The sequence below is a fragment of the Gossypium raimondii genome, chromosome 5, assembly GCF_025698545.1.
Source record: "Gossypium raimondii isolate GPD5lz chromosome 5, ASM2569854v1, whole genome shotgun sequence".
Classification (NCBI taxonomy): Eukaryota; Viridiplantae; Streptophyta; class Magnoliopsida; order Malvales; family Malvaceae; genus Gossypium; species Gossypium raimondii.
In genome coordinates, this window is record NC_068569.1 from 52,260,133 (window position 1) to 52,287,292 (window position 27,160).

General features: G+C 31.8%; 3 protein-coding genes across 8 annotated transcripts; 2 read left to right on the forward strand and 1 right to left on the reverse strand.

The window, feature by feature from the left end:
• The first annotated feature begins 1,772 nt into the window (after nt 1–1,772).
• On the forward strand, nt 1,773–18,494 carry LOC128040984 (probable disease resistance protein At1g61300). 4 transcript variants are annotated; one of them, XM_052630199.1, is made up of 5 exons: nt 11,879–12,026; nt 12,115–12,196; nt 14,515–14,546; nt 14,620–14,705; nt 15,128–18,494. In XM_052630199.1, the coding sequence occupies exon 5, from the start codon at nt 15,138–15,140 to the stop codon at nt 18,132–18,134; it is 2,997 nt and encodes a 998-aa protein (XP_052486159.1). In that variant the 5' UTR covers nt 11,879–12,026; nt 12,115–12,196; nt 14,515–14,546; nt 14,620–14,705; nt 15,128–15,137; the 3' UTR covers nt 18,135–18,494. The 4 variants fall into 4 exon arrangements, with proteins under 4 accessions (XP_052486161.1, XP_052486159.1, XP_052486160.1 ...); XM_052630200.1 differs by lacking the exons at nt 11,879–12,026; nt 12,115–12,196 and having other exon boundaries at nt 14,346–14,546; nt 14,617–14,705; XM_052630198.1 differs by lacking the exons at nt 11,879–12,026; nt 12,115–12,196 and having other exon boundaries at nt 14,346–14,546.
• LOC105767190 (probable disease resistance protein At4g27220) lies at nt 2,244–6,857 on the forward strand. 3 transcript variants are annotated; one of them, XM_052630195.1, is made up of 3 exons: nt 2,244–5,794; nt 5,892–5,988; nt 6,131–6,857. In XM_052630195.1, the coding sequence occupies exons 1-3, from the start codon at nt 2,851–2,853 to the stop codon at nt 6,150–6,152; spliced, it is 3,063 nt and encodes a 1,020-aa protein (XP_052486155.1). In that variant the 5' UTR covers nt 2,244–2,850; the 3' UTR covers nt 6,153–6,857. The 3 variants fall into 3 exon arrangements, with proteins under 3 accessions (XP_052486155.1, XP_052486157.1, XP_052486156.1); XM_052630197.1 differs by having other exon boundaries at nt 6,149–6,857; XM_052630196.1 differs by having other exon boundaries at nt 6,181–6,857.
• Nucleotides 18,495–19,879: 1,385 nt separating the features above from the next.
• On the reverse strand, nt 19,880–23,645 carry LOC105766490 (proton pump-interactor 1). Its single transcript, XM_052630712.1, has 8 exons — nt 23,440–23,645; nt 22,519–22,907; nt 22,002–22,190; nt 21,709–21,888; nt 21,398–21,592; nt 21,086–21,184; nt 20,492–20,996; nt 19,880–20,405 (listed from the first exon to the last, which is right to left on the reverse strand). The coding sequence occupies exons 2-8, from the start codon at nt 22,885–22,887 to the stop codon at nt 20,080–20,082; spliced, it is 1,863 nt and encodes a 620-aa protein (XP_052486672.1). The 5' UTR covers nt 22,888–22,907; nt 23,440–23,645; the 3' UTR covers nt 19,880–20,079.
• Between the last annotated feature and the right edge of the window lie 3,515 nt (nt 23,646–27,160).

A 27,160-nucleotide genomic window follows, 5' to 3' on the forward strand; every position in this document is an offset into this window, starting at 1 on the left:
ATAAAGCAAATTACCATTCAATAAAATCCGAGAACAAATTAAAAACAGAATAAAACCAAAAAAAGCTTCCTCATTGTTTCTCGAAATCAAATTAGTAATATTATCAAGTTGAGTTTCATGCCCTTGAAGAACATCTAGAACTTATATTACCAAGGCTTATGAAATTGATCCTAATGCCATTTTTTAGTCAAAAGAATACAAGATATATAACAAAATTTCCTTTTTCAAACTTAATTCAAGTTTTCATTACATTTAAATTATTTTTCAAAACTCAAATTATTAAAATAAATTATATTTAGAAACAAAATTTTATAACGTAAAAGCTATGTCAAGAAACATAGAACAAATAATTTTGCTTAATGTTTTCTCGTTTTTAACTAAAGAACGTGTATTGGATATTTCGATCTGAGATAATATAAAGAAATTTTGTACGGCTTAAAAACAATTATCTCTCATTTTCTCTCACTTTATTTATTTTTGAATATTTTATCTACTTTTATTTAATTTTTATTTTATAATGTTCTAAAATTTTTTTAAAAATTAATTTTACCACTTTATATATTATCAAGATCAAATTGATGAAAGTATAAAATTTGAGGATTAAAATTGTTATTATATCAATTAAAAAGTGTCACTTAACATTTGAGTGACAAAAAATAATTTCAAAAACATTAGTGATGAAATTGTAACTCTTTTAATTAAGTGACCAAAACAAAATACCCATAGTTTAGTGACTAATAGTGTAGCCTTTTTTGGTAAAATGAAAATTTGACCCTAATTTTATATAAAAAAACTCAAAATTATTTATAAAATAGAAAATGCATATTATTCAACATAGGGTTTTTATCCAAATCATACAAAAATAATAATTAATGACGAAAATGATATGGAAAATAAATTAATTACAAAAACAAGTCATTTGTTACGATGTTCTGCTGGTGTTGTCTGACATATTGGCAACACCAGACTAAAATGTGATGACCAAAAATATTCAAAGACTTGATATGTAAATTTCTCATTTTGATTATCTGTTGAAAATAAGCTCTAAGGGTGTTGTGTGACAGTGTGACGGCACAAAATCTTAAATAGTTTTAATACTTGCAAAATCAATACTTCATCCAATACATTCACAAATTTTCATTGGTTTTATTTGTTTTGTTTTAGCTTCTTCTTTTTTTAATTGTTTTATTTTTATTTTACTTTTTTCCATTTATTATCTTTTGAATTATAATTTTATTTGTATGGTTGTTTCTAAAGTTGTAACCTTTTAATCTTCTTCACTATTTGTGTTTAGTTTCTTGTTAGTTTGCTCAAAACTATGCACTACACCTTCAATTGCCTACAATTCCAGTTTTGCAATTATATATATATTGAGGTAGTTTCAATTTTCTCCTCTCTTATGATATTCTACTTAGTTTGTGTTTATATCTGGTTGTACATTGAGCACAATGTACATTTTAAGTGTGGGGAGGTTATTTATATAATTATTAGAAAATTCTTGAATTATTTGTGGTACTTAAGTAATTTTCTCATGCTTCCATTAGAATGAATTTTTATCGATTTGAGATTTTATTGATATTGTTTTGGATTAATTTGTAGATACTTGTGTATTGGTTGATTTAAACTTTAAGACATAAGAGAATCAAGCACGATAAGTTATTTTTTAAAAAACAAATTTCAGTTGTTTCCCTAAATTTAATATTATTTTGAAGTTTGAGATTTGCAAGTTTGACGTCAAAAACTATGATTTTTTTTTTTTTGAGATTTTGAGATTTTCAGCCACTAAGTCAGGTAATAAGACTGAAGCTATGATTTCCTCTGCTGATTATCAACAGTTTTAGATTTCAAGACTGGATGATCAGCAGACATAATCTACTTTAGATAGAAATTAATACCAAAAGAGCTACCCAGAAGCAATATAATGTTGAAATCCCAAACTGTTGAACATTTTACCTCTTTAATGTTAAAACTCATTGCTAATACAACTCATTGACTTGTATATTTAATTTCAAGTTGTATATTCAATACTGACAACTTCAACGATGCAAATGATTTAGTAATGGGGTGCGAATAACTATACCTAATGCAACTCCTTTACTTGTATATTTAATTTCAGGTTGTAACTTATAATTATGCATTTTTATACCCTGCCAACTATTATTATTAAATATTATTTATTGCCATCTTCAATGATTTTGTTTTGATGTCCAACGTCTATCACAACATTTCAAGCATCCTGTCAAGGTAATTTTCTTTCATTTGCTTAATCCATCACATGCTTTTCTTTGCTTGATTCATGACTTTGCAATGATTGTTTCTGATTATCTGCTACTCTTAGCCGCTAGCTTTGTAAGACAGTCAACTTCACTGCTTCATTTTCAGTTCTATTCTCTCGACACTTTTCAGCCACTAAGTCTGGTAATAAGATCTGAAGCTATGATTTCCTCTACTGATTATCAACAGTTTTAGATTTCAAGACAAGATGATCAGCAGACATATTCTACTCTAGATTGAAATTAATACAGAAAGAGCTACCCAGAAGCAATATAATGTTGAAATCTCAAACGGTTAACATTTTAGCTCTTAATATTCTGTAATGAACTGTTGCACACTTGAATCTAGCATTTTATATACATCGAGAGCTTAATTCTGGTGACCAGAATTTCATCATGTTTCTGTCTGCCACCCATCCATAGCTCCATCTAATAAACGCCATTGCTTGAAACTTGCATTCATGTTTTCCTTTTCATGCTTACACTGACATATCAATACCTCATAAATTATTCAATTCATTCACAGATTTTCATTCTCTGCTACTGTTATATATGATTGCATTGCAAGGACATAGCAATGGAGTACGTAGAGCCTGTTGTCGGCATTGCAAATTGTCTCGGAACTCCTGTTTGTAAATATTTGCAATATTACAGAAAGCTGAACGATTATGTTAGAAACTTCAAGAGGATCAGAGATGAATTGAATTGCAAAATGGAAGATATAGAGCTGCAATTGAAAGCAGAGCTTCTTCGTCCTCTGGGGAAGATACCGAAGAAGGGAGTTGGAAATTGGTTGAAAGATGCGAAAGAGATGATTAGGGAAGCACAAGTTGTTGAAAACAAAGTCAGTAATGGGAGATATCTCTGTCGTGCTTGCAACGGGAAACTGGTTGATGAAAAGTCTCGAGAAATGCAGGAATATCTTGATAAAGCTTCTAAAGCCTCTGAAGGTCTTGCCATGGATGGTCCAAGTGCTGGGTTGCCACTGGAAACATCAGAACTAGTTGGAGAGGAAGCTGTCAGAAAAGAGATTTGGGCATGTTTGATGCAGGAGGAGGTAAGCAAGATTGGGGTTTGGGGGATGGGTGGCGTGGGTAAATCGACCATCATGAAGCACATCCACAATGATCTTTTGAAAGAACAACGATTTGAAAGGGTGGTTTGGGTTACTATATCAAAGGAGTTCAATATTGTGAAGTTACAAAATGATATTGCAAGTGCATTGAATGGAAAGATGCCCGAAGAAGCAAACAAGGTCAGACGAGCAGCAATCTTGTCCGAAATGCTGAAGAGAGCAGGAAAACATGTTCTAATCCTAGATGATGTGTGGAGTGAAGTCTCGTTGGAAGAAATTGGGATCCCTAAGCCAAGTAGCAGCAATGGGTACAAGTTGGTGTTGACAACCCGTGTGGAGCAAGTTTGTAAGTCTATTGGCTGTAAGGTAATAAAAGTGAAGCCCCTTTCAGAAGAAGAGGCATTGATACTATTCTTGAGTGAAGTTGGACCTAACATAGTGCAAAATCAAACTTTAATGCCAACTTTGAAGCTTGTTGTCAAGGAATGTGCAGGTCTGCCTCTTACAATTGTCGTCATAGCTGGTACATTGAGAGGAGAAGATGACCCTCTTATTTGGAAAAACACACTCAGGGAATTGAAAGAGCCAATAGGGAAAGTGAAAGAAGGGGAAGATAAAGTGATCGAGAGTTTGAAAGTTAGCTTCAATCACTTAAAAGACGAGAAAATGAAGCATTGTTTCTTACATTGCGCATTATATCTTGAAGATTTTCAAATTTGGAAGGATGGGCTAATTGAGTGCTGGATTGAGGAGGGATTCATAGATGATATGCGTACAAGACAAGAAATGAAAGATAAGGGACATGTTATTTTGAAGAAATTAGAAGATAATTGCTTGTTGGAAAATGTCTCGTGTGAAAAAGTGAAAATGCATGATGCAGTGAGAGACATGGCATTGTCGATCACAAGAATGAATCCTCGATATATGATACAAGCAGGTTCGCAATTAGAAGAGTTACCAGAAAAGGAGCAATGGAGTCCGAATATTGAGAAAGTGTCACTTATGTATAACTCCATATCAGAAATTTCCATAGATGTGCTGCCCACAAAATGTCAACTGCTCACAACCTTGTTATTGCAGCATAACCCTATAAAGAAGATCCCATGTTCTTTCTTCATAAACATGCCCTGTCTTTGTGTCCTAAATTTGTCCTATACGGAGATCAAGAGTTTACCAAATTCCATCTCTGAACTAAAGAACCTCACAACATTGTTGCTTTGTGATTGTGAAGAATTAAGAGATCTACCATGTCTTTCGATGCTTCAAGAGTTGAAGAAGTTGGATCTAAGTTGGACTAAAATTGAGGAAGTCCCTGAAGGAATGGATATGCTGATAAAGCTAAGATATCTTGATCTTAGAGTGCCCACTCTGAAAGAGATACCCGCTGGACTTTTACCAAAACTCGTTCACCTTCAGCGCTTGAGTTTTGATGTGGACAATGAAAAAACAAGTCTAAAAGCAGAGGAGATGGAACCATTGAAGAAGTTGGAGTGCTTTACCGGCCGTTTTGAAGACATCAATGAATTCAATAAGTTCATCTCCTCAATGCAACAAAGTAAGAAAAATCTCATCAAGTACCATTTACAGGTGGGCTCATCTTTTATGCTTGCTACAAGAGATAAAACAGTAACAGTTGGAGGAGTCAAGAATTGGGAAGGTGAGTTAATTATGCACCCAATTGAAATTCAACAGTTGAATATTTTAAGTTGCGACTATTTGAGAAACATAGTCGATGATAATTCTTCCTTCAAAAATGAGATTGACTTGAGGGTTTGTAGGATTTGGTGGTGTGAAGGGATAGAGTGTGTTGTTTCCCTGTCCTCTTTTGCCTCTTCTTCCGCTCATCCATTTCAGAGCCTCGAGGTGTTAGATCTTGGTGATCTGCCAAAGTTGAGTGCCCTTATTATGAAAGATGCAGGAATTGGTTTAGCAACAACATCAACATCGGCTCCGTCTGCCACCTTTTCCCATCTTAAGGAAATTAGGATATACAAATGCTTAAGTATGAAGACGTTGCTTCCACATTGGTTGCTTCCAAACCTCCAAAACCTGGAAGAAATACATGTGGGTGCTTGTAGTCAGCTAGTAGAAATATTGGGAGCAGCAACATCAGAAGTTGAAGAAAAAGGGAGTGATGCATTAATCAAATTCCATCTTCCCAAATTGAGAGAACTGGAATTGTGGGTATTACCAAATTTGAAGAGCATATGCAGCAAAAGTGGAGTGATGGTTTGTGATTCTCTCGAGTTAATCGTTGTTGTTGAGTGTGATAAACTGAAGAGAATTCCTCCATTTATTCCCCTTGTTGGCAATGGGCAGCCATTTGCATGTGCTCCACCTTCTCTTACCATCAGGTCAAGCACAGAATGGTGGGAATCATTGGAGTGGGATGACCATCCAAACTTTAAAAATGTTCTTCGCTTCAACCCCCTGTGGAGGATAAAAGGTATGAACCATTTATGGTTTTGTTTATTTTTTTATTTTGATAAATCTAATTTCTCCATATTAATAAAATTTGGTGTATAACTGTGATGATGTTGAAGAGAAAGATAAAAGGGTTGGTGGCAAAGAAGTAGGGGGGAGGATAGTGCAAAAGAGAGGAGAAAAGGAATGTTGGAAGGAAGAGGTTAAGAGGCAAAGGTAAATAAGAAATCAAACTGCCTCTACTTTTTAAATATTTTCCCTCTCTTATCATTCCTTCTATTCTCTTATTCTTCTCTAATATATATATATATACTTGCCAAAATAACCTTCTAAATATTTATTATTAAAATATTTATAGTAATCAAAATGATTTAAGGTGAGACAAAACCTACTTCTCTGGAGTTGCAGTGAAGCGGATTAAAGGTCTAATGCCTAACGTTACAGTGGAGTAGACTTAAACCACAAATCTCACCCCCCTGAAGTTGCTGTGAAGAAGATTAAAGCTACAAGTCAGATCTTTCTGAAGTGCAGTGGAGTGGATTGAAGCAACAAGACATAGTGAATTGGAATGAAGCTACTTGAGGAAGAGAAGCACCAGAACAAGTCAAGAATCGGCGAGGCCGGGCAAAATAGGCCTTTCTTAGTCTTTGCTCTGTTGTCGTTACACGACAACGAGCAAAGAGGGGCAGCTGTACAGGCCCATTTTAGACCCAACTAGACTAACCCAAATAAAAGACCCAATACCCAATTATAACCAACAGGCCCAACACCAATTTACAAAACCCTAGCCCAAATCAGAAAACAATAAAAAGGGTAACCCTAACCCTAGGTGCGCCGCACCTAGGGTCGGCCACTTGCTCTGCCCAGCGCCGCAGCTCTGTCACGGCCACTTGCTCTGCCATCGCCGCACGTCCCACGTCACCCACTTGCGCCATCAAATCATCTGCAAGAAGAAGACAAACACGCAAACAGAAAACAGAAAGAAGAAAATCGAAAATAAATCATGAAAATTTCGGTTATAAAAACTGAGATCTAAAAAAAAACGGGGGCTTTTTCTTCTTTTATTTTGACCTTTTGTATTTTTTCCCAAAAAAATTAAAAAAAAAAAGCAAAAAGTCGATCAAAGGTGATTTTTTTTTCGCATCTCTCTTTTTCATATTCGTCTTCTTTTTTACATACATACACACACATAAATATATTAAAGGCAGTTTATATTTGCGAAAAAAATAAATTTTTACCTTTTTCGAGTTTTCTGGCCACCGCGTGCAGTGGTCGGCGTGGCACCGGTACGGAGAGCCGATGGTCGACGCGGCGGGGACCTTAGAACCCCAAAGGGCTGAATGCTACAGAGAAAAAGAAGAAAATTTTTGGTTTTTTTAAAAAAAACAAGGGCTGAAATGAATTTTTTCAGAAAAGTTGGGTTTAAATACCCAGATTGAAACGGCGTCGTTTAAGGCAGGGGGATCCGCGCGTCAAACCGACCCGACCCAGAGGATCCGCGTGTTTTCATTTTTTGGGATATTTACGCGCGCAGTCCCCGTGACTTTACAACGTGTTGCATTTTGGCCCTTGTTTCGTTATTTTCTGTTATTTTAATTTGGCCACAAAGTTTTATTTTTGTTTCAATTTAGTCCACTGTTGCGTTGCGTTTTGGGGGCTTCGGTTTATTTGCAGTTTCGGTCCCCCCTCTTTCGCGCGCGTCACATTTTGGTCCTTCCTTTTACTTTGTTTTTGATTTTGCCCCAAATCTTTGTTTTGGAATTTAAATTAGTCCCTTTTTTGTTATTTTGTTAATTAACTTAGTTATTATAATATTTTTATATCTCAGTATTATATTATTATATTATGTTATTAGTTTTGTATTATTATTGTTATTGTATTTCTATTCTATTTATTTATCTAAGTTTAAATATCCATGTTTTAATTCATATACATATATATGTACATATACATACTTATATATTTTATGTATATATTATAATTTGTTTACATATCCACATATATTTATATATATATTTTATATTTCATGATAGTTATATATGTATATATATGTACATGTTTACTTATATATATATATATATATATTATATAATAATTTTAGAATACATATATATTTTTCATATTTTTATAAATTTATGTACATACACAATTTTTTATAACGTATATACTTATATTATATATATTTTATTTTATTTTATAATCTATATACCTATATATGTAAATATTTATGCTTTTATTTTTTAAATCCATATACACATCTTTTATTTATTTTCTTCATTTATTTGTATGTCCATTATTATTATTTATTATGCTTTAGAATTTTTATTTGTTTATTGCTCGTTATTGTACATATGTGATTGATTTTATTTATATACATGTGACTTCTTATTTATTTATCTTTTGTTTTTGCTTGTATTATTTTTACTTACATCATTATCATTATTATTCCGTTACACCCATTTTATTTAGATTTCAAGAAAGAAATTTTAAAAATATAAGTAATATTCGTATTTGGGATCTTGAGAGAATCGAGCCCTAACGTATTGGGTTCCACTTTTCTTCGTTGAATCTAAATAATCGAGATTACTTCTTTAAAAATGATAAAAGCTCATTATTGGGAATTTAATGCGTTGTGTCCTAACGTATTGGATATGACACGTTATTTTCTTGAGATGAGGATTTTTATTAAAATAACAAAGGCAATATTCAATGTTTGGAATTTGGAGAAATTGTGCCCTAACGTATTGAGTTGCGATTTCCTCATCTGACTTGAACAATTGAATATCCTTTTTAAATTTTATCGTATGAGTTTTTTTTAAGACAAACATTTTTGGGAAGGTAAAATATCGTGCCCTAACGTATTGGGTGTGATGTTTTCTCTTTCTGAAATGAGAGGGTCTTAACAAGTGACTTGTTCTATATAAGTTCTTTTTATTTTAATACAAGGATCGTATTTTTAAAATTCTTTAAAATTTTCAATTTTCGACATTAAGATATTAAGTAATCAACTAGGTACCAATTTTGGGCGTATCGAGTGTGCTAATCCTTCCTCGTGCGTAACCGACTCCCGAACCCATTTTCTGAATTTTGTGGACCAAACTTGTTGTTTTAATAAAATCAAACCGTTTATTAAAAACAACCAGTTTTCAAGGTGATCCAATCACACCTCATCAAAAAGGATTGGTGGCGACTCCCGTTTTATTCGTTTTCGTCAAAACCCAAGTCGACCCCGTTTTCCATCCAAAAAATAGTGTCAACACTGAGTATGACTTATAATATCTGAATGTATGTACTATTAATTGCATAATTGCATGACATATTTTGTATGTTGCATTGCATCCGGGTGGGTTAATGATATTTGGATGAAGTGTCTGAAAGGCTATTAAGCCTGTTATCTGGCAGCTTGGCTACAACCTTCTGATTATATGCTGCATTTCGGTACAGCATGGTGTGCAAGGATGGGTGGGTTGATTTAATCTCCACATGGTGTGTAGGGTTGGACGGAGATGGTGTGTAGAGGCTAGTGGGTAGGATTCTGATTTACTGTATCTGCGTTTTGTATCTTATATGAGCCAAGGCCCTAATGTATTTCCGAGACTGTATCTGAACGGGCTAAGGTCCAAACTGATTCTGTTGATTATCTATATGCATGTTTTCTGTGAGGATTACACACTGAGTTTGCGAAAACTCACCCTTTCTCTATTTAATCTGTACGGGTCGGTGCAACGGAGGACTCCACGGTGGCCACACGTAAATTTCGGACTGTTTTCCGTTAATGCCTAGAATTTATTACTTATTTGGGGTTTTTGATGTATCTTCTGAACTATGGATTGGTTGGCTTTAAATTTGGGATTTTATACTATTTTTTTATGGTTTTTTTTTAAACTACAACTCCACAAAACATTGTTTTTTTTCTAAAAACTAAGAATTTTCGTAAATAGAAATGATTTTCCCTAAATTAATTGGTTACAAAAGTTTCCGCTAAGAGACAAATTTTAAAGCAAATCAACAAGTTTTTTTTCCGAATTAAATAAAAGCTAACTTACTGTAACGGTTTTTAAACTCGACAATGACATCGCCAGATTCGGCCATAACGTCTAGGCCGAGTTTGGGGTGTTACAAAATTAATCATACTTCATTGGATTATGAGAGTGAATTTTAATGAAAGATAATATGTGAAGAAAGGAGAGAACTAAAAGGGAAATTGCACCAAAATATAAAAATAGAAAAACAATGGCAGATTGCTTCAAATGCAATAGACGCAAGAATGTGCTAAATTGTCTTTTTAAATTCAAAGTGTGTATTCATGCCACAATTAAAAACCTTTATATACCTATCTCAGAGAACCAATTTCACATGATTTTACTCCTAGAATCATGCTTAACAAGCAACCACTAAATCAAAATTTTCTAAATATAGAATTTGTCAAAGTAAAAAATCTAATAATTTTTATCAGCCCAAAAATAATTTTGCAACTGTCAATTCAACCCGCCAACTGGTTTTTTGTTCCAATTTAGCTCGATCTGTTTGTTTTTGAACTTCGACACTCCAATTGTGTTCATGATAAAATTCAGGCAATAAATCATAAGTTTAGTAGAATTCTATTAAAAAGTTTACCAAAATTGGGTATATTAAATATATAAAATTAACTTGCTATCGATTTGGAACTAATTAATAATAACATATGAAATATGTATTATATAAAAATAAAATTAGAATAAATTGTGAGCAAAACGAAATCTAAACAAAAAACACATCGATTAAAAATACTAAATGAATACATTTATTTATCATTGTTTTGTCTTCAATCCGAGTTGGTGTTGTGTTTATTTGTGACACTAACTCAATAACATTTTTAATAAATAAAAATTAGAATATATATATACTTATTAAAGTTTAAAGTGAAAAGTAAAAAGTAAAAATTGGTTTAGTTCAAAAGTTAATGAAAAATATTTATATGCATGGTGTCCTTGGTTCAAATCTTGTAATGGATAAATTTTATTGATTTATAAATATATGAAAAGACGAAAACACCCTAATAATCATATATCTTACTTTGCAAATAAAATCTTGAATATATTGTTGAATAGCTAAATTGTATGAGAAATAAAAGCAATTATCATTCAACAGAATCCACTATCAATTTAAAAACAAAACAAATCCAAATTAGTAATATTATCAAGTTGAGTTTCATGTCTTTGAAGCACATCTAGAACTGATATGATATAAGCTTATGAAATTGAACTTGATGCCATTTTTAGTATCAAGAATACAAAATATACCACCAAATTTTCTTTTTCAAACTCAATTCAAAATTTTATTACATTTAAATTATTTTTCAAAAATCAAATTATAAAAATAAATTATATTTGCAATTTTATCCTTTCTATATTTCTTTTGAAGAATGGATATTAGATATTTCGATATAGATAATAAAGAGAAATTTTAGAGGTTTAAAATAATTATCCCTCATTTTTTAATTTTTGAAATGTTTATTTACTGTTATTTAATTTTTAATTTTATAATATTCTGAAATTTTAAAACAATTTCAAATTTGGGTACAATGATAATTTGAATTTCGCTATTTCTAAAACAATGAGCACCCCGTCAATAAACGACAATTTGGATTTAAAAGTAGTGTAACTTATAAAGGAATTTATATGTACTTGAATAGATTGATTCACATTATTCACGTCTTACAAACATCATATGTAAGAACAACTATATTTTTTTGCAGGATGCCGACTAGTATATTTAATTTCAAGTTGTAACATGTAATTAGGCATTCTCATACCATACTTTCCCATTAATATGATGCTGCTGCTGCTGATGTTGTTATTACAATTGAGCACCAAGATGACTGCAAAACTTGTTAGTAATGTCCAGAATGAAGGGAAAGGACATGGCAGATTAGTGAATTATTACAGATTTAAAGAAGAATCAAATTGTAAATCAGCTGATAGATACAACTACTGAGAATCAAATACCCAAAATGCCAACTATAATGGCAGAAGCAAAGGAAAAGTAAAAAAAAGATGGGATTCCTTACTTAATACTTCTGCCTTTCTACCCACAACATTCTTTCTTCTTTCACAAAATTTCAACCTACTTTTCTTTCATTTGCTTCTTTCATTACATGCTTTTCTTTGCTTAATAGTTCTGCCTTTCTACCCACAACATTCTTTCTTCTTCACTGTTTTTATTTTGTTTTCATCTCCAAGGTCTATCACCAAATTTCAAGCATCCCGTCAAAGGTAATTTTCTTTCATTTGCTTCATTCATGACATGCTTTTCTTTGCTTCATTCATGACTATGCAATGATTGTTTTTTGTTATCTGCTAGCTTTGTAAGATAGTCAAGGAAGTCAACTTCACTGCTTCATTTTCAGTTCTAATCTCTCGACACATTTCAGCCATTAAGTCAGGTAATAAGGCAATGATTTCCTCTACTGATTATCAACAGTTTTAGATTTTAAGACAGGATAGGATGACCGGCAAACATAATCTAGCATACATAGGAATCTCAAACTTTTGAACATTTTAGCTCTTAATATTCCGTAATGAACTGTTGCACACTTGAATCTAGCATTTTATATACATTGAGAGGTTAACTCTGGTGACCAGATGTAAGCAATTCTCCCGAATTAAAATCAAATTTTAAAATCAACAACTTCAACAACTCATAAATAGGAAGATAATATGTTTCGGTACACTTGAAACCACATCCTTCTACATTGACAACAATTACTATGACAATGAAGCTAAGACTCAATTCACAATACTTATATATTTTTGTTATACCTAATTAAAGTCATTTACCAGTATATTAGACATTCTTATACCCTAGTTTCCCATACTTTCCCATTATTATCGTGATGATGATGATGATGTTATAATTGAGCACCAAGATCACTGTAATACTTGTTTTAATTGGTATAAAAATAATTTTAGTCCTCTTTTCTTTTATATTTTCTATCAATTTGACTCTAATTTTACATAAAATTATTAAAAAACTCATAATTTTAAAAATAAAAAATGTTTATAAAAATTCTAGAAAAATAAAATCTTGAATATTTTGTTGAATAACTAAATTGTACGAGAAATAAAGCAAATTATCATTCAATAAAATCGATAACAAATTAAAAACAGAACAAAACCAAAAAAAAGCTTCCTCTCAATGTTTCTCAAACCAAATTAGTAATATTATCAAGTTGAGTTTCATGCCCTTGAAGAACATCTAGAACTCATATTACCAAGGCTTATGAAATTGACCCTAATGTCATTTTTTTAGTCAAGATATATAACAAAATTTCCTTTTCAAACTTAATTCAATTTTTCATTACATTTAAATTATTTTTCAAAACTCAAATTATAAAAATAAATTATATTTAGAAAAAATTTATAACATAAAAGCTATGTCAAGGAACAAAGAACAAATAATTTTACTTAAATTTTTTCTCGTTTTTACTATAGAATGTGTATTGGATACTTGATACAAATAATATAGAGAAATTTTGTAGGGCCCAAAACAATTATCTCTCATTTTCTCACTTTATTTATTTTTAAAGTTTTATCTACTTTTTTTAATTTTTATTTTATAATGTTCTAAAATTTTAAAATAATTTTAATTTTTACCATTTTATATATTTTCAAGATCAAATTGACTAAAAGTATAAAATTTGAGGATTAAAATTGTTATTTTATCAATTAACGAAGTGTCACTTAACATTTGAGTGACAAAAAACAATTTTAAAAACATTAGTGATGAAATTGTAACTTTTAATTAAGTGACCAAAAAAAATACCCATAGTTTAGTGACTAATAGTGTAGCCTTTTTTGGTAAAATGAAAATTTGACCCGATCTTGTATAAAAGAAAACTCAAAATTATTTATAAAATAGAAAAATGTATATTATTCAACATAGGATTTTTTACCCAAATCATATAAAAACAATTAGTTATGAAAATGGTATGGAAAATAAATTAATTACAAAAATAAGGCATTTGGTACAATGTTCTGCTGGTGTTGCCTGACATATTGGTAGCACTAGATTAAAATGTGATGACCTAAAATATTCAATGACTTGATGTAACGCCCAAAAATTTTAATTTTGGGTATTGTGATTGTGTAACATAAATATTTGTCAGCTTTAATGGTTATGTGTTCTAAAAGTGTTTGAGAGGTCCTAAGTTTAAGTCAAGATTTGGGCAAATTTTAATATGTAAATTTCAAAAATATTCAAAGACTTGATATGTAAATCTCTCATTTTGATTGGCTCTTGAAAATAAGCTCTAAAGATGTTGTGTGACAGTGTGGTGGCACAAAATCTTAAATACGGTTAATTTCTTTGTAAACTACCATTGTTTATTATTTTGTTTTTATCCCCCTTCGACACCAAAATTACAAAGGTTTCATCCAATTCAAATTATGTCTAGCATAACCGTTAACATTGTTGATTGTAATTTTCTTTGGCTCATATATATATATATATATATATATATAATAAAATTTTTCTAAAATTTTTATAATTATAATTTTATACGATACTGTAAATTAAATTGATAATAAGAATAATTATAATGCTATCTATAACGGCAGACAGCAAAGAAAAAGTAATAAAAATAGGATTCCTTACTAATAATTCTGCCTCTGTGGATCCTAGCAGAGACTTCATAATCTCCCTGTTTTTATCTTCACTTTCTTCTTACTTCTTCACTGCTTTTAATTTGTTTCGATGTCCAAGGTCTATCACAAATTTTCAAGCATCCAGCCAAGGTAATTTTCTTTCATTTGCTTAATTCATCACATGCTTTTCTTTGCTTTTGATTATCTGCTACTGTTATAGCAGCTAGCTTTGTAAGATTGTCAAGGAACTCAACTTCACTGCTTCCTTCTCAGTTCTAATCTCTCAACACTTTCTAGCCACTAAGTCAGGTAATAAGATCTGAAGCAATGATTTCCTCTACTGATTATCAACAGTTTTAGATTTTAAGAGTGGATGACCAGCAGACATAATCTACTATAGCTAGAAATTAATACAAAAAGAACTACCCAGAAGCAATATAATGTTGAAATCTCAAACTGTCAACATTTTAACTCTTAATATTCTGTAATGAACTCTTGCACACTTGAATCTAGCATTTTATATACATCGAGAGCTTGATTCTGGTGACCAGAATTTCATCATGTTTCTGTCTGCCACCCATCCATAGCTTCATCTAATAGACGCCATTTCTTGAAACTTGCATTCATGTTTTCCTTTTCATGCTTACACTGACATATCAATACTTCATAAAATATCCAATTCATTCACAGATTTTCATTCTCTGCTACTGTTATATATGATTGCATTGCAGGGACATAGCAATGGAGTACGTAGAGCCTGTTGTCGGCATTGCAAATTGTCTCGGAAATCCTGTTTGTAAATATTTGCAATATCACAGAAAGCTGAACGATTATGTGAGAAACTTCAAGAGGATCAGAGATGATTTGAATTGCAAAATGGAAGATATAAAGCTGCAATTGAAAGCAGAGCTTCTTAGTCCTCTGGGGAAGATACCAAAGCAGGGAGTTGAAAATTGGTTGAAAGCTGTGAAAGAGATGATTAGGGAAGCACAAGTTGTTGAAAACAAAGTCAGTAACGGGAGATATCTCTGTCGTGCTTGCAACGGGAAGCTGGTTGATGAAAAGACTCGAGAAATGAAGGAATTTCTTAATAACGCTCCTAATGCCTCTGAAGGTCTTGCCATGGATGGTCCAAGTGCTGGGTTGCCACTGCCAACATCAGAACTAGTTGGAGAAGAAGCTGTCAGAAATGAGATTTGGGCATGTTTGATGCAGGAGGAGGTGAGCAAGATTGGGGTTTGGGGGATGGGCGGTGTGGGTAAAACCACTATCATAAAGCACATCCACAATGATCTTTTGAAAGAACAAAGATTCGAAAGGGTAATCTGGGTTACCATATCAAAGGAGTTCAATGTCATGAAGGTACAAGATGATATTGCAGATGCTTTGAAGTTGAAGGAAGGTTGGCCCAGAGGAGACAAGCTCAGACGAGCAGCAATCTTGTCAGAAATGCTGAAGAACGCAGGAAAGCATGTTCTAATCCTAGATGATATGTGGGATAAAGTCTCTCTAGAGGAAGTTGGGATCCCCGAGCCAAGTGGTAGCAATGGCTGCAAGTTGGTGTTGACAACCCGTTCGGAGCATGTCTGTAAGTATATGGGTTGTAAGGTGATAAAAGTGAAGCCACTTTCAGAAGAAGAGGCATTGATACTATTCTTGAATAAAGTTGGACCTAACATAGTTCAAAGTCCAACTATAATGCCTACTTTGAAGCTTGTTGTCAACGAATGTGCGGGTCTACCTCTTACAATTGTCGTGGTAGCTGGTACCATGAAAGGAGAAGATAACCCTCGTATTTGGAAAAATGCACTCAAAGAATTGAAAGAGAGAATAGGGAAAGTGGAAGGAGTGGAAGCTGAGGTAATCGAGCGCTTGAAATTTAGCTTCGATCACTTAAAGGACGAGAAAGTGAAATATTGTTTCTTACATTGCGCATTATATCCCGAAGATTTTGGAATTGAAAAGGATGAACTAATTGAGTGCTGGATTGAAGAGGGATTCATAGATGATATGACTACAAGACAAGAAATGAAAGATAAGGGCCATGTTATTTTGAAGAAATTAGAAGTTAATTGCTTGTTGGAAAATGTCTCGAGTGAAAGAGTAAAAATGCATGATGCAGTGAGAGACATGGCATTGTCGATCACAAGAATGAATCCTCGATACATGATACAAGCAGGTTTGCAATTAGAAGAGTTACCAGAAAAGGTGCAGTGGAGTCCGGATATTGAGAAAGTGTCACTTATGTATAACTCCATATCAGAAGTTTCCATAGATGTGCTGCCTACAAAATGCCAACTGCTCACAACCTTGTTATTGGGGAACAACCCTATAAAGAAGATCTCAATTTCTTTCTTCACAAACATGCCTTGTCTTAGTGTTCTCAATTTGTCCTATACGAAGATCAAAAGTTTACCAAATTCCATCTCTGAACTAAAGAACCTCACAACATTGTTGCTTTGTGGTTGTTTTGAATTAAGAGATCTACCATGTCTTTCGATGCTTCAAGAATTGAAGAAGTTGGATCTAAGTCGGACTAAAATTGAGGAAGTCCCTGAAGGAATGGATATGCTGATAAAGCTAAGATATCTTGGTCTTCAAGTGTTCAGTCTGAAAGAGATACCCGCTGGACTATTACCAAAACTCGTTCACCTTCAGCACTTGAGTTTTGAAGTGGACAATGAAAAAACAAGTCTAAAAGCAGAGGAGATGGAACCATTGAAGAAGTTGGAGTGCTTTACCGGACGTTTCGAAGACATCAATGAATTCAATAAGTTCATCTCCTCATTGCAACAAAGTAAGAAAAATCTCATCAAGTACTCTTTACATGTGGGCTTATCTTATAAGAAAATTTTCATGAAGTACATCTTACCTATTTCCCTTTATAGAAGAGATAAAAGATTAACAATTGCAGGAGTCCAGAATTGGGAAGGTGATTTAATTATGCACCCAATTGAAATTCAAGAGTTGAATATTTTAAAGTGCGACTATTTGAGAAACTTAGTCGATGATAATTCTTCCTTCAAAAATGCGATTGACTTGAGGGTTTGTAGGATTTTGGGGTGTGAAGGGATAGAGTGTGTTGTTTCGTTGTCCTCTTTTGCCTCTTCTTTCGCTCATCCATGTCAGTGCCTCGAGGAGTTAGATCTTAGAGTTCTGCCAAAGTTGAGTGCCCTTATTATGAAAGATGAAGGAATTGGTTCAGCAACAACATCAACATTGGTTCCGTCTGCCACCTTTTCCCATCTTAAGGAAATTACGATATACAGCTGCTCAAGTATGAAGACGTTGCTTCCACATTGGTTGCTTCCAAACCTCCAAAACCTGGAACGAATTTTGGTGCGTAGTTCTAGTCAGCTAGTAGAAATATTGGGAGCAGAAACATCAGAAGTTGAAGAAAATGGGAGTGATGCATTAATCAAATTCCATCTTCCCAAATTGAGAAAGTTGGAATTGTGGGTATTACCAAATTTGAAGAGCATATGCAGCAAAAGTGGAGTGATGGTTTGCGATTCTCTCCAACTTATCAATATTACTATATGTGATAGACTGAAGAGAATTCCTCCATTTGTTCCCCTTGTTGGCAATGGGCAGCCATTTGCATATGCTCCACCTTCTCTTACCATCACGTCAAGGAAAGAATGGTGGGAATCGTTGGAGTGGGATGACCATCCAAACTTTAAAAATGTTCTTCAACCCCTTTGGAAGGAAGACAGGTATGAACCATTTATAGTTTAGTTTATTTATTTTTATTTTTATAAATCTAATTTCTCCATATTAATAAAATTTCAGGGGTTTTTGGAGATATCGATGAAGAGAAAGATGAAAGGGTTGGTGGGAAAGAAGGAGGGGGGAGGATAGTGCAAAAGAGAGGAGAAAAGGAATAATGGAAGGAAGAGGTTAAGAGGCTCCACATTGGAAACATTGTCCCTCTCTTACCATTCCTTCTTTTCTCTTTTTCTTATAATATAAAAGCTGAAAGAGGTAAAAAAAAACATATAAATTTGCTTCATATGTTTTCTATGTTTGTTTTGAAAGAATGAGTGTTGAATATGGATAAAATAGAGAAATTTGGTAGGGTTTAAAAATATAATATAATTTAAATATCAATTATTCAAAATAATGGTATTTTAGATAGCAAAGGTTTTAAAATTTAAAGTGATAAATTACCTTTTTATCATTATAAATAAATACAATAATTTCTTTTTATTCTGGAAAAAAATTTGAAAATTTATGTTGTTTTCTTGAAATTTTATCAATTTATATTTTTTTTTACAAATAGAAAGGAAAACGCGTCTTATAGAACATGTTTTCTCTGATCTTCTAGAGAAAACATGAGACGCGTTTTATTCTCTTTCCTAAAAAGCGCTTTGTAGGAGCAACTAAGGACAATGAACCATGACGTTCATGTCTTTCGTCAATTGTGCATAATTTTGATTGGTACAATAACACATTTAGCCCTTGATGTTTACATATTTTGTTAGTTTGGTCTTGATTCTAAAATAAATAAATAAATAAGTTCAGTCTTAACATTTACCCATTTACAAAAATATGACGGGCTAAATTTGTTATCATATCAATCAAATGTATTTAAATTTGATGAAAAACATTAATATTGTGATTAATTGCTCACTTTCGAAATTGGTAGGGATTAAATTGCTTCGATTTGTTTAGAGGGACCAAGTTGTCAAATATCAAAATTGAAAGGGACTAGAGAGGTCGTTTTACCTAGTTTAATAATTAAATGACATGTTAAATCTTATGTGAAATAATTTAAAAAGAAAATTTGAAAAAAAAAGATTGTAAAAATAGTTGTTTTAAAAATCATGGTTTTAAAGTTTTTACAAAAAATTTTTAAAAAAATTCAGTTTTATTTATTTTTAGTTTCTTTAAAATTTTCATTTTAAAAGTAGCTATATAAAATTTAACATGTCATTTAATGATTTTAATAATAAAATGACCTGATTAATATAACATTAATAGTTTAGAAATGTAATTAGATCGGTGTGAAGTTTGAAAATAGATTTAAAATAATGGTCAAAATTTAGGGGTGGTTGATGCAATTAACTCATTTCTAATGGTGCTAACAATTAACTCTGCTATAGGACAAAGTGAGAAAGTGGAAAGCAGAGTTACAATATGACCCAAAGACTCACCTTTTTCTAAGTCGTCTCCTATCATAATTGCATAATAAATGGATGGGGCCATTACCAAACGATGAAGCAAAAGAAATGGCCTTCATTTCCACTTTCAATCATTTTCATGTCCACCTTCAACCATCAGCCATCACTCACCATTGCTTAAGCTATTTTGCAGTTTAGACCATAAATTACTGAGTTGAAAACTGTAGTGTCGTTCTGCAGCCTTTTTTGGTCCAGGCAGGGCAGGCTGGGCTCAAAAATTTGGGTCGACCTTGAATAAAATATTTAAACCCATTTTTCATATTAGGCCAAGCTTGAGCAAAAATAACAGTTAGCAATACCTTGTCTGAGCCTGAGCCAAATCCGGCTTATGAGATAAACCATTCAGATTGAACTACCGGTAACATTATGAGTTTCTGGTCCATCCTTCATGAGGATGCAAAGAACAAAATTAACTAACTTTTGCCACTATAGAATGTTTGTTCAACTAAATAAAATAAAGATTGCCCTATAACTCTAGTTCCATTCAAGTTAAAACATCTTCAGGCAAGATAATAGTAACATAATGCTAAAAGAACCAGCACGACCACCACAGCAGGAGCTGCCCATATCCAATAGTTCATCGACTTCTTACGTTTCAGGATGGCCTTTGGGAGGGACTCGGTTCTTTTGGTTCGATTCCTGTACCTACTAGTATTCTCCTTTGGTACTTTACCCTTCATTGAAACGGTAGCAGGAACAGGTGCATCAGTATTAACATCGACCTTCTCGGGTTCTGAATCTTGTGCCACAGCTTCAATCAGTTCCTCGGGATTCACAGCATTTGTCGATCCTGCCACCTTCTTCTTAGCTCTCTTTTCACGCTCCTGAAAAAAAGATAGAAAGAGTTTCAGTTTCAACCCACAAACTAATAACCGATAAAGTGAAACCAGATAAGGAAGCAAATGATTTCCTTGAGCTTCTTTTCAGCTTCCATTTGAGCTCTTCTAGCTGCTTTGGCTGCTGCTTTTTCAGCCAACTTCTTTTTTCTTTCCATGGCTTGCTTTGCTTTCGCTATTTCCTCTTCTCTCTTCAATTCTTTCAGTTTTGCTGCATCGACTTCCTTGTTCTTTTGCAATTTTCCGGATACCAAAATTTCCTCTGCTACAACACTAATATCTGACAAAGGATTCGACTCCATTGCTATAGTCTCGGCATCTTTTGGGGCCTTTTTGGCTGGTTTAGTATCTGTTTGGGGACCTGATTTGGCCTCTTCCTTTGGTTTTCTTACACTAGGTCTCAGAATTGTTTCGGTTTCAGAATCCACTGGTTTCTCGGGTGCAACCAGTGGTTTCTCATCAGGATTCCTTATCCGACCATCCCGACTCAATAGCCGACTGTCCAGGGATGACAGAATTCTTTTCTCATAATCATCCCTGAAGGCTTTATTGCCATTCCAGAGAGCCATAAACTTCTCAACCTAAAAGGAATATAAAAGATAAGTGAGCGGCTAATTATAAAGCAAATGAGATACATTGGAAGTAACATTAACAAGCAGTCTCAACAAACCTCCACAATTGATAACTCCTCAAGAGCCTTTATATCTTTCTGTGCAGCAAGCAGTTTGGCATTGTGTACAATGGTACGGCTCTGGTAAAAGTGAGAATTCTGAAATTTTGAGAAAGAAAGTAATTAAAATGATTCATTAGTAACATCGTGCACAGGAATATTAGAAGTAGACATAATATGTATCATTTAATATCTTAAGTGACACTAGTTATTCATGCATAAATGAAAATGTTCCGATGAAAATGTTCCGACATGGTCAAGTATATATATGAAACAGATATCTTAAGAGTTGAAGCAAAGAAAAGGCGATACCCCCTGATCACTTTGTTTCCTCAGCTCCTGAATGTTGTCAAAAGCTTTGTCCCTCTTCAGGGTCACAGCTTTCAGCTCATTTTGTAAAGACTCGATTTTAGTCTCAGTTTCATCCAATTTATCTTTAATTTGCTTTTTTTTGGACCAGACTGCATGCTGCTCCTTCCTTACTCCATTCAAATCGACACCCATAAGCTACAATAACAAATATAGCATTTTTTTTTTTAGTGTAACACAATGGTGCTCTATATTCACATATAAAAAGAGGAGCAAACTCCGATGGATAAAGACAGAAAATAGAATTATCTTACTTTAACTTGATCTTGAATGTCTTCTTTCTGGCCTAATGAATCTTGAATCTTTGATCTCATTGCAGCATTAGCAATAACTTTCTCGCGGGTTCCCTCCAGGTGTTTGATTTCTTTAAGGATTCGCTTCTCCTCACTCAACGAGATGCTTTCATGCTGAATGCGGTATTGCAAGCTATGGATCTGCAATTCATAAATTCCATTGAAGTGACTAAAGGAGAAAAAGAAAAGCATTAACTGCGGCAGAAAACTATGAGTAAATCTAAATGCAGTCAAAGTTTATAGAAGTATCATACAATAAAATCGAGCTCTTCCTCAGATGCACATAAACTAAGTCGATTATCAACATCTTTATTATTGCGAAGCTTGCCTAAAGCCTGCTGCAGTGGTTCTATTTCCTTTTTTTTCTCATCTAAAATTGTCTTAAATTGCTCAAAATCAACATTCAGCGCTCTCACTTGCGAAAGCATCTCTGATCGCTCTGCCTGCATTAGCATAAAGATAATCACAATTTAGCCAACTCACAGTGCCATTATTTTTTACTTCTTTCACATTTTTTCTCAAATTCTGAAGGCAAGCACAACAATAACGAATCATTATACCAATAGCATATCTGTAAGTGTCACTACATTTCAAGGACATAAATTTCAAACATTCAAATAAATGCTTCCGGGTTTAATTCCCCTACATTCATCATATTACAATAAGCACACCGTAATGACATAATGATAGGGCTAATAATTATCTTAAAAGTATGACAATTAATGGCTACCATGCTATACATCTAATTATAATTAATAACTTTTCACTCACCCTTTTTGCTTTTAATTCATCGGTAAGCTTAAACCTGGCTTTATTCCACTTTTGTATCTCTTTATCAGCCTGATCAAGTTTGGCTTTTATAGCCGGATCTTCGTAGAAGCGATACCTAATAAAATGAAAAGAGTGGATCTGCTTAGGTGCAGGCCACTCGACGACCGCATCCTTCGGAAAGTCGGGATCGGATGCACCATTCTCTTCTTCCTTATCAGGTTCCTCACTATGTGAATCAACATCAATGGGGTTATTATAAACTGGATCCTTATCCAGTTTCCCATTTTCATGAAGAAATGATTTGTCTACTTCAGTCACTTTGTCAATAGACAATTGTGTCAGGTCTGAATCAACAACCTCTACACCCATTAAACACAAAATTGAGCTACCTGAAAACATCCAAAACCAAAGATTATGATACCATATAACAACAAATATAAATATAAAATATTATTTCATTCATAAAATAAAAATTTTAAAACCAGACGCCTGATAGACATGTATAAAACAATATATATTAAATAAATAAATTTTAAAGAACAGTGTAGCCATTACAATTTGAAATGGTGCAATCTAAAGCCATTCCTTTAGCTAGTTTTCTCATTAATCAGATCAAAAGAGTGAACAAACAGTAGAATTGCAAAAATATATGTATATATTCTAAATAAATGATAAACTATAATGGAGAAAAACAATAATCAGATAAAATCTAGAATAAAAACTAAATTATAAGTACATTAGCTCATGCTATAACAAAAGATCAAGCCTTTATCCATCGAGAAAATTAACATGCAAAATCATATGAAACTAATAGAAAAGAAAAAAAAACCCAGAAATTTATAAACATGAGATAAAATGAAAAACAAAAAAAAAACCCAGAAATAAAAACATAAGAAATGAAAGAAAAGCTATATGATTAACCTTTTAGAGAGATTATTAAGAGGTGAAAGACCCTTTTTGTGGAGTAAAAGGGTGTAAAGAAAATTTAGAAGAGAGTTTGGAAATGAAGGAGAAATGGGGTCAAATCTCAGTTTTGTTTCTCTTCAATTGCAGTTCTGCTTCATCACTAGAAAGAGAAACGTACGAAAAGGAAGGAATTTCTGAAAGGGAAAGATTTTAGCTTTGTATTAATGCTTGTCTTCTAGAGAGAGAAATTCAACAGATTGAACTTTTTTAAGGTAATTCAAAAATAATAAATTGATTATGATTTTTAAATACTGATTAGTATTTTAAAACATAAAAATTATTTTTTATATTTTAAAAAAATATTTTATAGAATGGAACTTGTTGGGGTTAAAAATAAGGGCATAAATTATTTTATAATTTTAAATTTTTAATAATATTATTCAATTGTACCAATCAGACTGAAATTATTATTTTGTTTATTTATTTCTTTTAAATATTAAAAATTATTTTAATAATTAATATAAAATTTTGACATTTTAAATTAATTTTATGTTAATCATTTTAATTCTTCCATAATTACATTTAAAATTATTGATTATTAAATTAAATTGTTGAACTTAATTAATAATTTTAAAATTTATATTTTACCTATAAATACATTTATATGAATGTAATTAAGATAAATTTGTATGTAATTGATAAGAAATTAAAAATTACACTATATATATATGAAAAAATTTCAAAAAAATGATAAATTCAAAATAGTACATCGAAACATATCAATATATAATACTAGCTATTTTACCCATTGCAGTCTCAAAAAATAAATTAAGACTATAAAATCAACATAAAAAATAGTTTAAACATTGTAAAGATAAAATAATTAAGCTATAGTCTATTGTATCTTAACTCAATTGGCATGAGCATTGTTCGAGTGCGCTGAAGCACATTACCCTCCTATTTATTGTGTTGGGAAAAAGTTATTGATAATTTTAAACATTGTGTCAAAAAGAACAGATATGATTAGAATTAATATTAGATTGATCAAAATTAATAAAAATAATAATAATAATAATAATTAGGGAATAAATAAATAAATAAAATAAGAAAGAAAAAGACAAAAAGGAGAAACAGAAAAGTAAAAGAAGGAAATAAATCCAAATTAAAAAGCTTGATTTTAGTTGAATTTTCCTTTTAACACGTGTTCTTTGCATGAATTTCATATCTCTCACGAGAATGTCGAGTCGATGATTACGAGAGACAAACTTGTTGAAAAGCAAAAGTACAATAATACCCCCTATATTGTTTCAAATTCATTATCACACCCTTGTATTATGGTAATTTTATTTTTTTTGGAATGAAATCTTTGTAAAGTTCTAATTTCTAAATTTGGGGTAGTTTTAGGATCATATCTATTTATATTTTCCTAATAAAAGAAGTGTCAAAATTATTTTCCAAATTTGGGTTCGGTATTACTGGTTTTGCTTAATAGAGTGAAAAAAAATTAGGAAGATCGAAATATTAAAAGATAAAAAAATAATTCTTCATCTTTCTATAGGTGTATTTGGTTGGGAAGATGGAAAAAGAGAAATAAAATAAAATAAAATTATTTCTCGTCATTACTTAATAGAGTTGAAAACGAAAAGAAATAAAATATTTGAAAAATGTATAATTTTAAATTAAAATACACAATCTCTCTCATTTTCTTTCCTCTCGTCATTTAAATTTGCAAATATTGATTAAAATAGAAAATGACTATCCCTCCTATTTTCTTTCCTCTCACTATTTTTCATTATCAGGTTCACTCAAAATTTATTTTTTCCCCCTTTTCCACTCTTTACTCTCTTCTCCTGTCCTTTCACTTTTTCACCTATCTAAACACGCCATTAGTGCTCAAATTCTGCTAAATACTAATAGGTTTAATGTAGATTTTGAAATTCAGTCTTTACACTTTTATTAAAAGAAAACAAATTATCTAACTCAACTATGACAATGTTTCTATTTTGACCACATAACTATCAAATATTTTCATTTAGTCACTAACGTTTTTAAATTTTGATTTTTTGGTCACTTTACGGTTAAATCATTAAACGAAGGCTAATGTGTCCCTTTTAATGACATAATAAAAATTTAGCCCTCTAATATTTAGACATTTCATCAATTTAGTCCTAATTTTAAAATATTCAATAAATTTAATCTTTGAATGATTATATATTTTGTCGGTTTAGCGCTAAACTTTTTTAATCCCTAATTTCTTTAGATGAAGTGACAAAAAAAAAAAGAGAAATGAAGAATAAATAGTAAAAACCTTAATTTAATTAAATAATCAATCAAGGGTAGTGCAAAACTAAAGGTTCGACTTTGAACACTCTCAACAAGTTTGGTTCAATGGAATGGATATTTTATTCTATCACCATCAATGTTTTACAATAAAACGCTTCTTTGGTTCACCGCATGAGTGATTCTACAGAATTGATATTACAAAATCAATATCTAGCGGTGTTATTGTAAATGTATTAAAGTGTATAACGGGATTTAAGTTCAAGTACTAATTAAATTTTAAAAATTAAGTTTATATACTTTAATAAAAGGATAAACTACATTCTATGTCACTAAATTATTATTAAATTTACATTTTGATCGTTTAATTTCAAAAAGTTACAAAACGATTACTAAACTATTCAAAAGTTTTCATTTAAGTTACTTAACTATTTTGAAAGTTTTATTTAGTTCATTAGGGTTTTTTTTCTTTTTAAAGTCCAACTAGCAAGCTCAAAGTGATGCTTCAAAGATCAGTATGGTGGATCAATACCCATCAATAAGTTGAAAAGCATATCTTAGATCCAAGTTGATTTGATAATCAGTGCCGAAAATTGGAGAAAAAATATTTCTTCTGCTTATTATTTTATATATTTGTATGTAAAGTTTTAGAATGTAAATTTACAATGGCAAAGCTTACAAGTTTTGTGTTGTTCGGTTAAATGAATCTCATGCATGAATCGTTTTTTATTGTTTTGTGGTTATTTAACAAAATTATATGTTTTATTGTGATAATAAACATTTCACAGTTTATTCGATTTACATGTAAGTAATAAATCAACTAAATGAAAGATTTATTATTCGACATGTTTTTATTATAAATATTTGACTACTACAATAAGATATCACTTACAAGTTAATATGTTTGTCCAAATTTGAAAAATTAATGGAGTGCCCATTATCTTAATATGGATTTTACCTTTATTCAAATGATTTTGGTTTAAATTTGAATTATTATGTTATCTTTTTTTGATTTATTCAACTATTACTATATTTGCCAGCATCACTGCATGTATTGAAACATTTAAGGGCATTATGTCTGATAAGCTTACCATAACTAAAGAATTCATGGCCGACATTGAAAAGAGATTTATCAATGACGAAAAGGATAAAATTGGTACATTAACAAATCTAATTTCAACGTGATATGTAAAGAAAAATAACAAAGTTACGGACACTGCAAAAGAAACAACAAAAGGATTCAACTAAGGATATTTGTTTATGTTGTGATGCAAAAGGTGCACTACCTAGTTTTGTTTGTTTTGAGGTTAAATTGACTTCAGTACCTAAACAAACTTGGTGGATAAATTCTGGTGCAACAACTCATATCAATGTGTCTACGCAGATTGTCAAAACTATCAAAAGCCAAATTATGGTGAAATATACATCTATGAAGGCAACAGTAATTCAGTAGAAG

Excerpts from the sequence above, each read along its gene's own strand:
- LOC105766490 (XM_052630712.1), bottom strand. The coding sequence starts at position 22,887 with ATGGGTGTAGAGGTTGTTGATTCAGACCTGACACAATTGTCTATTGAC. Across the intron at positions 22,191-22,518 it reads ATGAATTAAAAGCAAAAAGG|GCAGAGCGATCAGAGATGCT; the intron begins GTGAGTGAAAAG and ends ATGCTAATGCAG. Across the intron at positions 20,997-21,085 it reads AGGAGTTATCAATTGTGGAG|GTTGAGAAGTTTATGGCTCT; the intron begins GTTTGTTGAGAC and ends TATTCCTTTTAG.
- LOC128040984 (XM_052630201.1), top strand. The coding sequence starts at position 15,138 with ATGGAGTACGTAGAGCCTGTTGTCGGCATTGCAAATTGTCTCGGAAAT.
- LOC105767190 (XM_052630195.1), top strand. The coding sequence starts at position 2,851 with ATGGAGTACGTAGAGCCTGTTGTCGGCATTGCAAATTGTCTCGGAACT. Across the intron at positions 5,795-5,891 it reads CCCCCTGTGGAGGATAAAAG|AGAAAGATAAAAGGGTTGGT; the intron begins GTATGAACCATT and ends ATGATGTTGAAG. Across the intron at positions 5,989-6,130 it reads GAAGAGGTTAAGAGGCAAAG|TAATCAAAATGATTTAAGGT; the intron begins GTAAATAAGAAA and ends AAATATTTATAG.